We start from the raw sequence: 12,446 nt of genomic DNA, 5'->3' as shown, positions 1-12,446 counted from the left end.
ATCCGGTGCGAGATATATTAACGAGTTATTACAACTTCTCAAAGCAGTATAAACTGGTCCTTGCGATTGTTTGATGGCTTTGCACTGCTCTATAGCAAGTCTTCCTGCCAGAAGGACCTGAAAAAGAACATCTCGCTAGTTTCATTCACTCCCTGTAGATATCAAATTAGAAATACCACTCCACCTACTTTTTGAAGAATCTAAAACAGGTTTGTTTGTGTCTTTCTGATTGCAGGCCTGCACTGGTGGTGGTTGTGCATTCAGCGATGTTAGTGCGGCATCGACGGAGGAGAGCACGCCTGAGGGAGTGCAGGCTCCTGACATCATGTCCTATTCGTCAGACTCATTCAATGTTTCCTGGGCCAATCCGGAGTTCCCAAACGGTGAGTGACGTCCTTTTGCCTCCAATAAAGAAGATGTACCAGTGAAGCTTTATTAATTTCCTTAATTGCAGATTTTTATGTGATGCTTTGTTGAAATTACCATTGCCACTACACTAAGAGTAGAACATAGGAAGGCAGACTGCTAATCAGAATGCTTCATTTGCAGACTTTAATTACATGTGTAGGTCCTATGTGCAATCATTCTGACACTCTAGCGTGCCTTGCCCTGTGTCCTCTCAGCCTGACTTTCACCTGAGTGATGTACCTTCTACTATTGCCTGGTTTAGGCTCACTGTAGGTTGTAGAGATAACTCCAGCTCACTGTGGAGAGCTTACAAATACCCCTTTCAGTACTCAACACGGATTTGCCTGACTTTCCCATGCTTATTACACAAATCGAGTGTCACTTCACAGGCACGGTGCACCAGGCCTCTCTCATTGAAGAAGAATGCGGTCAAGCTGTTGCAGAGCACTCGGAGGAAATGAAGAAGCACTATTTTACTTTTTCCAAGTACTCTATTGTAATTGGGCTTTCTCTCCTCTTCAGCTGTGCAGGGGCGGAGCGGCCCCACCATTTCTAGTTTTCCATTGCCGTCACTGGAGACAGCCAAAGCTATGCCATGCACCAAAGAAGCTGTTTTTGTAAGTACAACACAAGGAGCTGTACTCAACCCTGGGAAGGCATAATCTCCTAATCTGGGTTCCTAATAGCCTTAGTAGCTCTTGCTGTCTCCTACCATCTCCTATTTAGCCGAGGAAGTGCAATGACACTCGTTAAAGTTCAGCTGTTGGACTCAACCGAAGGCCTCTTTTGTAGAGGGTTCGTATGCCCAGGGCCTCGCATTCAGACCACCAGGCAAACACATCACCAAACTCTTGTGCCCTTGCCCAAGGCCTCGCATTCAGCCTACCAGTGCAACACATCACCAAACTCTTGTGCCCTTCCAGATTCAATTGAAGAAAGGTGTCTGTTTGCAATTGGGCTTACAGGAGGGAGCCCCCCTCCTTGGGCCTCTCAGGAATGGTTTGGGGAGGCCTAGGGGAAGGGGACACTTCATCTTTTGTCAGTTGCAAGGGGACACATTTTGTCCTGCTATTAGGCCTCCTGCCTGGCTGCCCATTGAGAGACACCGCGGGACACCCATTGTCAGCACTTTACCGTCTGCACAGTTTTAGCTCTCAGCCCCCAAGATATTCTCACACCTTCATCTCGATAAGAGCTGTAAAAGAGGTGTTTGTAGGGGGCTGGGACGAGGTGCTGCGTCCCAGGAGGAGTCTGCACAATGCAGCATCCGGGGCCCTGAAGGTGTCACTTATGTAAATTAGAGGGACCTCGCACATTCCCCTTCGCCTGGGGCCCCCAAAATCCTAGAACCAGCCCTGATGAAACCTGCATACAAATTGGTGAAAACTAGTGTAATGAACATATATCAGGCACACCTAACTCAAATCCTGAATTGCAAAATGTAGGAATTCCAAAATGCTTTTTAGGTATGATGTAATGATGAGGGCAGAGAGTTATTGTGACATTCTTCACTGGCTGACGCTTTTAAAATCAATTTTAAAAGAGGCTATGATATCGAAAAGCAATTATTGTTGTAAATTTAAGAAAACACTGGGAATGTTTTCTTGCACCATTTACAGATAATGGGCTGGTATTACAGAACGAACCAGTATTGTGCATCTTTAGTACTGTTGACTATCTCATTGAATATTCACTGCAATGTTTCCTATGGAATGGATATTTAAATCAGTGACCTTTTCTGATTGGTGTGACTAGTTCCTGAATATCACATCATTAGGATTCTGCTTTCTCCTTTTTAGGTCTGGCTACAGACAGCTTTAGTTTTTTGTCACCACTACAAAATCTTGATATCACCACGTAGCTAACACACACTCAAAAACACACACACACTAACACACACACTAACACACACACTCACACAGTGACCTTTAGACAGCCCCCTCCAGCCATTATCTTGCTTGGTTCAGATGGTTTTGTGCATTTTATAGGAAGGATTTCCATTAGCGTTGGTATCATGCCACCAATATTCGCAGGTGTTTACTTCATTTATTGTACAAATGTTTTCACTGGACGCACACATACTGAAAGGAGCTTCTTGTTTTTATTTTTTTTTCATATGATGGTATGACATGCTCTTGAATGTTTTAAAGAGCATCAAAGTGGGCTGCATAGTCATGGCAACCCAGGAGAGGCTGTTGTAATGCCCCACTCCTTCCATCCTGCAGCTTCTCTTTGCTAGAGAAGGATAGACTTCACAACCACTCCCATATAGTGGATAAGTGTGCACATTGATTGACCTCGTATATTCAATGCATCTATTTTAGCCATATTTGAATGGCATTTACTTCTCCCAGGTGGAACAATGATTGGCATCCACCACCAGCTGCCATAACAACCCTCTTTAGACAGACACCCACAATATGGATGCTGTGGCACAGCTGGAGGAATGAGAGAGAAGGGAGCTGCTAGCTTGTGCATGCCACTGTCACTGTTTCACATTGTCCTAGCACACATATTCCAATTTCATAGTGCTTATCACAAAATAATTTACAGTGACAATTTCTCTTCTTGTTATAGTTTCAGTCTTTATTCCAGTTGATCCCGCTAACACGTGTTTTGTCGCTTACAGGGCAGGTCACCCCCGACTTCATCAGAGCTGGAAAGACATATGTACATGGTGATGTGACAACATCACATGGCTGTGAACCACATTTTTAATGTGTTTATTTGTCAGGAGAGACTCACAGTACCAGATTTGTTTCAATTCTTAAAACACCCAAAGATAGTGCAGTAGTGAGACAGTTACATATGTTCCTTAAGTTAGTAGGAAGTCCAATAAGAGAATATGACTCTTATGTTTAGTGGGCATGGCATTAGTTTCTAGTATCTCTCAGGTTCGTTTGACATTTGGATGATACAACGTGCTCATTATGATCTGTGCCTCTATGATATTGATATTTTAAAAAAAAGGGAGAGTGGGGGTCTTGTGTAAAAATCTTAGACCCCAATACCAGGCATACTTGTGTTAATGATGAGGAAAACATCTAGCCTGTTGAATATAAAATACTATAAGTATTCGGGCATGGTCCGAAATGCAACAAGTCTTATGATAAACCACCATAACTGCATGGCTATCAAAGAGGTCAAACCTTCTGGCCAGTTGTAATTCCGTCCCGGCCAATATGGTGGCCTGGGTAGAAATATGTCTGAAATCCTAGTCACTCGCACCTTGATATCCTGAAATTCAAAATCGTCACAAGTTTGTATATATACCGCAAATGCACCAATATCACCAGAGCCAGAAGGTGCAGTGCTCAAGAGTGCTAGCCATTCCACATGTCCCAATAGTGTAGAGAAGGAACGTACATTATCGCCCGACTAGATTCAAGTAAGTATGGGACTGTGTAGAGTCCTGGGGGGGCAGCTCATCAATATCGGTTCACGACAAGTAGTCGAATAATACAGCAGGAAAGTGAGATACCTTATATCCCTTTACAATGCCAAAGTAAGTGAAGAGCCCACCTGACATTTTTTATTTATTTATTTATTTATTTTTGCCATTTATTGAGCGCGAACGAATACCCGCAGGCGTCTCGGCGCTAGATTATTCATATAATTTTCCCAAGATGATAAGGCTCCTGAAGGTTAATTGTCGATATTACTGATTAAAGAGCCAGGTCTTCAATCTTTTGCGAAACTGCAAAAGTGAGGGGCTTGTCCTAATGTGCTGCGGCAGAGTATTCCATAGTTTGGGTGCCGCGACTAAAAAGCGGCGATCACCCCATGAGACTGTTTTAGACCGTGGAACCACTAGTTGGTTAAGAGTAGCAGATCAGAGCTGTCTGGCAGGTTTATAGGGTATCAGCTGGTCCTTAAAATAATGTGGTCCTTGATCATGAAGTGTCTTGTATACTATGCAAAGTGATTTAAATCACCTCTCGTGATTTGCAGGAGTGAGACAGTATTGTGTGATGGATAAGCATGCGCCTATTAATCTCGGAACGTATACCAGGAACAGGCGTCTGGCGTCAGGCAAATCAATTAAGTTATATTTCAGCGTATTACTATAGGTCTGTAACTACCACCACCGAGTATCATGAAGGTGCTAACTATGTGTACCTTGACTTGATAACAACTAATTAACATTGTCGCCGAGATACAGACACATATAGACTAAGGCTCATGCTAGGGATTGACAGACCCCTTTCAATTTTCATGTTGGCACGTTATGATGTAGGTAACGCGAGACCGTACATGAAAATCTCTATATTTTGTAACCTCCTATACGGCCGTACGGGGAGCCGTGGGATTCGAATTAAGGATCGGAGGTGCTTACTCAGGTACAGGAGACACGCCACTTTATAATATGGATCTTTATATGATCATAGACTAAAGGGAGGGCTTTCCTTTAACTGAACTTTGAAGGTTTACTTACAGCACAGAGTTACCGAAATATTATCCAGTGAATATTGCCTGGATCGCGTGATATGGAGACTTTGTGTATCTTTGAATAAGGAACTGAGATTATAGCGAATGAGATACCTGTTATCAAGTCAAGGTGCAGATAGTTAGCACCATCATGATACTCGGTGGTGGTAGTTACAGACCTATAGTAATCCGCTTAAATATAATGTAATTGAATTACCTGACACCAGAAACCTGTTCCTGGTATACGTTCCGAGATTAATAGGCGCATGCTTATTCATCACACAATACCGTCTCACTCCTGCTATTCACGAGAGGTGATGTCAGGTGGGCTCTTCACTTACTTCGGCATCGTAGAGGGATATAAGGTATATCACTTTCCTGCTGTATTATTCGACTAGTTGTCGGGAACCGATATTGATGAGCTGCACCCCCCCGGACTCTACACAGTCCCATGCTTACTTGAATCTGTTCGGACGATAATGTGTGTTCCTTCTTACACTGTTGGGACATGTGAAATAGCTAGCACTCTTGAGCACTGCACCTTCTGGCTCTGGTAATATTGGTGCATTTGGGGTATATATACAAACTTGTGACGATTTTGAATTTCAGTATATCAAGGTGCGAGTGACTAGGATTTCAGACATATTTCTACCCAGGCCACCATATTGGCCGGGACGGAATTACAACTGGCTAGAAGGTATGACCTCTCTGATAGCCATGCAGTTATGGTGGTTTATCATAAGACTTGTTGCATTTTGGACCATGTCCGAATACCTATAGTATTTTATATTCAACAGGCTAGATGTTTAACTCATCATTAACACAGGTATGCCTGATATTGGGGTCTAAGATATTTACACAAGACACCCACTCTCCCTTTTTTTAAAATATCAATATCATAGAGGCACAGATCATAATGAGCACGTTGTACCATACAAATGTCAAACGAACCTGAGAGATACTAGAAACTAATGCCATGCCCACTAAACATAAGTCATATTCTCTTATTGGACTTCCTACTAACTTAAGGAACATATGTAACTGTCTCACTACTGCACTATCTTTGGGTGTTTTAAGAATTGAAACAAATCTGGTACTGTTGGGTCTCTCCTCACAAATGAACACATTACAAATGTAGTTCACAGCCATGTGATGTTGTCACATCACCATGTGCATATGTCTTTCCAGCCCTGATGAAGTCGCGGGTGACCTTCCCTGTAAGCGACGAAACACGTGTTGGAGGGATCAACTGGAATAAAGACTGAAACTATAACAGGAAGAGAAATTGTCACTGTATTATATTTTGTGATAAGCACTATGAAATTGGAATATGTGTGCTAGGACACTGTGAAACTAGTTGTAGGATCTCTTGTGGGATCTGATTGATGGGGTTGTGGATGACAACGCCCTCCCTAGGCACCATAACAGATTGCTTTGAGTGAAATTATATACCGGGACCAAGGGATGCACCACCATCACTAGATTTTACTAATCATCCCCTAGTTTGCACATTCCACTGTTACTGTCAGTACTTTGATTCTGTGTGAGCAGCGGTTGCAAGCATTCCCGATTATGACATTCCTAAGAGACGATTCAGAAAAGGGGGTGGTGATGAACAGAGTGTCTGAATTAAGCAGACCACTCTTACCCAGTCCAAAGATCAGGGCTTGATCCATCACCGTTATTTATCTCACTGCACCATCCCAGTTCAGAACCTGGCTTTATGCAAATCAGTCTGTCCCTGGCCCAGTGCATCATGGGAACAGGGCAGACTAAACTACCAAGCCAATTCTTCACCAGAAAGGAGACAAGCTACCGGGGACCGGTTTCTGGCATTTCAGCCGTCGTCGGCCCGGCTTGCTTGAATCCTGATGGTGCAGTGAGAAAGGGACTCATGTTTGAGTATACCCTGCCACACCTATAGTGGCCAAAAACGATTCAGAAAAGGGGGTGGTGATGAACAGAGTGTCTGAATTAAGCAGACCACTCTTACCCAGTCCAAAGATCAGGGCTTGATCCATCACCGTTATTTATCTCACTGCACCATCCCAGTTCAGAACCTGGCTATATGCAAATCAGTCTGTCCCTGGCCCAGTGCATCATGGGAACAGGGCAGACTAAACTACCAAGCCAATTCTTCACCAGAAAGGAGACAAGCTACCGGGGACCGGTTTCTGGCATTTCAGCCGTCGTCGGCCCGGCTTGCTTGAATCCTGATGATGCAGTGAGAAAGGGACTCATGTCTGAGTATACCCTGCCACACCTATAGTGGCCAAAAACGATTCAGAAAAGGGGGTGGTGATGAACAGAGTGTCTGAATTAAGCAGACCACTCTTACCCTGTCCAAAGATCAGGGCTTGATCCATCACCGTTATTTATCTCACTGCACCATCCCAGTTCAGAACCTGGCTATATGCAAATCAGTCTGTCCCTGGCCCAGTGCATCATGGGAACAGGGCAGACTAAACTACCAAGCCAATTCTTCACCAGAAAGGAGACAAGCTACCGGGGACCGGTTTCTGGCATTTCAGCCGTCGTCGGCCCGGCTTGCTTGAATCCTGATGGTGCAGTGAGAAAGCACTATGAAATTGGAATATGTGTGCTAGGACACTGTGAAACTAGTTGTAGGATCTCTTGTGGGATCTGATTGATGGGGTTGTGGATGACAACGCCCTCCCTAGGCACCATAACAGATTGCTTTGAGTGAAATTATATACCGGGACCAAGGGATGCGACACCATCACTAGATTTTACTAATCATCCCCTAGTTTGCACATGCCACTGTTACTGTCAGTACTTTGATTCTGTGTGAGCAGCGGTTGCAAGCATTCCCGATTATGACATTCCTAAGAGACAACATCCAAAAAGATGCTATAAAACGTAAAAATCTAATGGTGCAGGTAGAAAGAATTTGCCAACTTCTTGTTAGTACCCTCTGGCTCCACTGCACATGTGCAAGAGAGCAGTGTCTTTCCTCCTCTTTTGCTCAACAGTCTGCACAATGCAGCTTCCGGGGCCCTGAAGGTGTCACTTATGTGAATTAGAGGGACTTCGCACATTCCCCTTCGCCCGAGGTCCCCCAAAATCCTAGAACCGGCCCTGAGGAAACCTGCATACAAATTGGTGAAAACTAGTGTAATGAACATATATCAGGCACACCTAACTCAAATCCTGAATTGCAAAATGTAGGGATTCCAAAATGCTTTTTAGGTATGATGGAATGATGAGGGTTGAGATTGATTGTGACAGTTTTGCGTGAGAAAAAACAACAGGGTCTCCTTGTAAAAGACACAGAGTACTAACAGTACAAAAGACAGCTTTACCCTTTGTTCGATTTTCAACTGTTTCTGTATGAGCCAGTCCAGAAGCATCTCCACTTGTCATCATTTCCTTGCTCCAGCATTCCAGGGATTCTTCACTTCATCATCCTCATGTTCCAGTATTTTTGATCTTTTCCCACCTAACTCTTATTCCACCTAACTCTTAATCCACTTTTCCTGTTACTACCTGTTACTTCCAGTTTCTCCAGAAAAATTTAGAGAAAACAGAGCAGTGGCGGTTCTTGCATGGGGGCGTTTGGGCGCCGCCCCCCCTGCTTTCTCGCCGTGCCAGAAGGCAGAACAATGGTAGTTATCATATTATATAACTACCATTGTTTCTGCCTTCTCGCACGCCGAGAAAGCAGAACTTCCTGGTTAGAGTTACTCGAGGGCAGGGGGAGTGGCTTGGGGGAGTGGCTTGCCCATTGTTGTTAATACTGACTGTATGGGCAGCCTGAGGCCGCCCAAACAGACAGTATTACCAACAGTGAGAAAGCCACTCCCCCAAGCCACTCCCCCCTGCCCTCGAGTAACTCTCCCTGTTCTCTCTGTATGCTGCAGCAGCAGCATACAGAGAGAAAATGACGTACCTGGGGCAGCCGGCCGCACCAATGAAATACGCGGCAGTGGAGAGGGAGGCTGCCTGCTGCACCGCCTTTCTGATGACGTGCTGGTGCTGCCTGCAGGACTTGAAAGTGAGGACGGCGGGAATCGGGACGAAGTCTCTGCTGGACGGTAACAAGTTAAGTTTACTTAACTTATTTATATTTGTAAAATCGGATCCGTTTTACCGTTTATGAACAGGGGTTTGCGATTATCTAACCTGCTTTGAACTAGGGCTGAGTGTATGAAGAACTGGTCAGTTTGTGTGTGCCTTTATTCCCCTGCCTATCTCGCATTATTGGAACGTCAACAAATAGAAGGAGGGAAATTAAGGCACTGTTTTAGTAGCGCATGTCTTGGGTCAAGAAATATTGTTTGGTTGCCTTTCACCGCGCTCCTCACACCAGAAAACTGAAATTGGTTTATATCAGCACGCACTAAACTAAACATTTTAGCGCGTCAATCACCGTCATTAATTGAGTTAAGATGGTCAGAGAGATAGGGAGGCGGTTATTGAAGCAAAAGTGGTAGCATGGAAGATCGGGAGCCCTGCCACCTGATTTCTATGTCATTCAGACGTCAGTTTCAGGCAGTCTTTGGACCCAACCTCGGAAAAGCAGGAAAATAAACTCTTCAGTTTCTTAAAAAGACATGTCTGTGTAAATAGTGCGTCATTTGTTCCAGAGCAAGGTGCTTGTAATTCGCCACCCACTTTTACTAAAGGCACGCTGCCAGGGATGCTAGTTAGGAGCAATAAAAGCGTTTTTTGTACCCCTCTGCATGACGTGGTCATCCTAATGAAAAAAAAGACTTTCACAGTTATAAACAATTATAAAGAGGAAAGACTTTGAAGTGGAGTTGCCTCATGCAAACCACGCAGAAAGTGGACGTGTGCATACACGTGCATTCCATGTAACTTTAGACATTACACAGCACAGCATCTCCCACGGCAGCTGCAATCAATGGGTACGGAGTGCATTATGTACAACGTTATCTGCAGGTTGTTGTTGGAATCTATAAGATTGAAGCTTCATAGGGTAGCGTGTCATGCGACCTCATCCAACACCCATGTAAATGTGTTCAGTTGGTCATGTGCCAGTCATTAGGGGTTCTTTATGGGTCTTCCTACTGCAGAGACCCGCCAGCAGGTGGATCCCTCAGTAAGTGTGGTCAGTGGATACTGTAATGTGCTTCATTTTCTTGTGTTTTGCTTGGTCAACGCCCAGTTGGGCGCTGGGAATTGTGGCCTTCCTCCATCACTTGGGCCTGTGTTGGTATGCCTGTAGTGTGAAGGTATGTATTGGTTGGGTTAGTTGAGCTCTGGGGATAGTCAGTGTGATTACAGAAATGGTGAGAAGGACCCCACAAACCCACCTTATAGCAGTCAGACTCACTTGCTAGGCTCACTCGCCACCGAGCACTCAGATCAAACTTTTACGCCCCACTACTTTCAAATGTCACCAGCCGCCACTGAAACAGAGGAAAATATTTCCAAACTTATGAAAACTGTAGCAGCAATATTCAAAGTCCATTGACCAAAGAAGATTGAGAGACATGTCAAAGTAAAACACAACACATCCAGAAGCCAAAAGTCCAACGTGCGTTTAATGCAAAAATAGCAAGCAGCACAGTAAATGATCAAGAGACAATCATCATTGCAATGGACCAGAACACTCATTCAAAATGGCCATTTGGAGCATGTACTGCTGAAATGCATACACATTTGAAAGTTTTAATACATTTTCCCTCATACAATTCAATGGAGTTTAAACACATGACAGAAACATGTTAATTTCAACAAAACTTAACCAATCAGGAGGTAGCAGGATCTTCTCTTGGAGAAAATGTGGGACGTCTGTGAAAATGAAATACATGCTGCTGAATTCACTAATTTCTCAAAATCATGGTTCTAGTTTCTGATATCGACAGCAAGATTACAATTTGTTAAGAGATGCAGGAAATGTGTAAATGTACAACCTCAAATGAAATGGCCTTTATGCTTACTAGAGTAAGGAAACTTAGCAAGCTAATTGGGGTATAAAGGGCAATTCAAAATTAACAGGAAAGTGACCTCCCTTTTAAAGCACTCGGATTACAAGATTATATTTTCACAGACCTATGTTGGAAGCCTTATGTTAATATTGTGGATTTTGGACCGTTTTATACCAGACCTAAATCATGATCATTCAAAGCATGTCCTAGAGAGGGGCACTTCGGTTGAGTACTCCAAGTCATGAGATGCTACCCCAATGAAAATATATTCACCGGTCTAATTTGTTTTTTGTTATTGTCATATCAAATTTAACTTTTGAAATAAGTAGGAAAAGTTACCTGGTATACTTCACTGGATTTTTGAGGCACCTATGTTGCATTAAGAGACCCAGAGACATGTGGAAGACATCATTTGATATTTTTTGGACACTTTCAATATGGAGCCATGCCTTCTGGACTCTGCAATGCTCCTTGTAATTTTCGACAATTCATCAATTAGTTCCTTCAATGTTTAATTGGCAAGTTTTAAGTTGCAAATTCCAATGCAATCTTCATTTAGTGACATACATTTGATGAATATCTTGATCATGTCAGACATGTTTTGATGTGACTATGAGAAATACATAGTATGCTAATCTTGAGGAAAGCTCTTTTCATCAACAAGTAGATTATCTAGGATATGCCATTACTAAGGAAGAAATTACTATCTTTCTTCAAAATGCACAAGATCATTTTCAGCTGACTACTCCCAAGAATCTAAAAGACTTGCATTCATTCTTTGATTTATGCATTCTTATAGAAAATACATAACTAACCTTTACATACATTTATACCTTTAACGTAGTTAACTTAGAAAATGCAACAATATATCTGGTCAGAAGAAACCCAATCAACGTTTGAAGAGCTAAACAAAACATTTACTGTGGCACCAATTTTGGTTATTGTCCAACAACAAGAAGAGCCTTTTGGACTTAAACATTAACCTGAAGTTCAATTCTATGCACGGAGAAAACTTCCTGCCAGACCCAATAAAGTTAACCTACAGTCTCGAAGTACAGCATAAAGAAATGGCAAGACCTAAAATCTGACAAACATTACCAAGTGGTTTCACCCTAGAAGGAAGACCATTAGACCAGTCTCAACTTGGCCCTGGAAATTGTAAGCTATATATAGCCTGTGATCTCTTTTGTTTAAAGTTGCCTTGCAACTAGGACACTTTACTCATGGTTCTGATTTGTAAACAACTACACGTTTTGTTCAGTTTTCAATAAATTAACGTAACTATTCAAACGTAAAATGTGCCCTAGTGGTTTGTTTTGGGTGGGGGTACACAACCTATGAAACGCCAACCACTTTGCCTTCCTCATCCGATCATGCTTTTGTCAGTGCCTCATTATGATCTTCCTTTTGGTCCCTGACTTTTCTGCATGCTGTCTCACTTGTTGGTGTGTTCATGGTTAGAAACAGGAGCTGGTATATGCCAAGGACCAAGTTGTAAGGGTTATGATGGAGAACAATCTCCTGGGTCTCCCCCTTGCAACACCTCATGCTGCAAAGCAGATTATCAAGGAGAATAAGGGGTTGTGCCCATTTCGCAGGCATCAAACAGTCCAGTGTACAGGCATGTTAAGAATTTCTTGGTGTTGGCCAACTCTTAAAGGCCATATCCCAATTGTGCACGGTCATACCGAGGGT

The 12,446-nt window shown here is 43.2% G+C and overlaps 1 protein-coding gene across 1 annotated transcript in view; it reads left to right on the top strand.

Annotated features, from left to right (window-relative positions):
• The window catches only part of USH2A (usherin), a 2,319,650-nt gene that overhangs the window by 826,142 nt on the left and 1,481,062 nt on the right, over positions 1-12,446 (top strand). Inside the window, exon 22 of the mRNA XM_086925936.1 lies at positions 236-383. Coding sequence (XP_086782062.1) covers positions 236-383 — 148 coding nt within the window. The remainder of the gene's footprint in view (positions 1-235; positions 384-12,446) is intronic.

The sequence above is a fragment of the Lissotriton vulgaris genome, chromosome 6, assembly GCF_964263255.1.
Source record: "Lissotriton vulgaris chromosome 6, aLisVul1.2, whole genome shotgun sequence".
Taxonomy (NCBI): Eukaryota; Metazoa; Chordata; class Amphibia; order Caudata; family Salamandridae; genus Lissotriton; species Lissotriton vulgaris.
The sequence above is the reverse complement of the archived record's forward strand: the minus strand, read 5'-3'. Positions and strand labels throughout refer to the sequence as shown.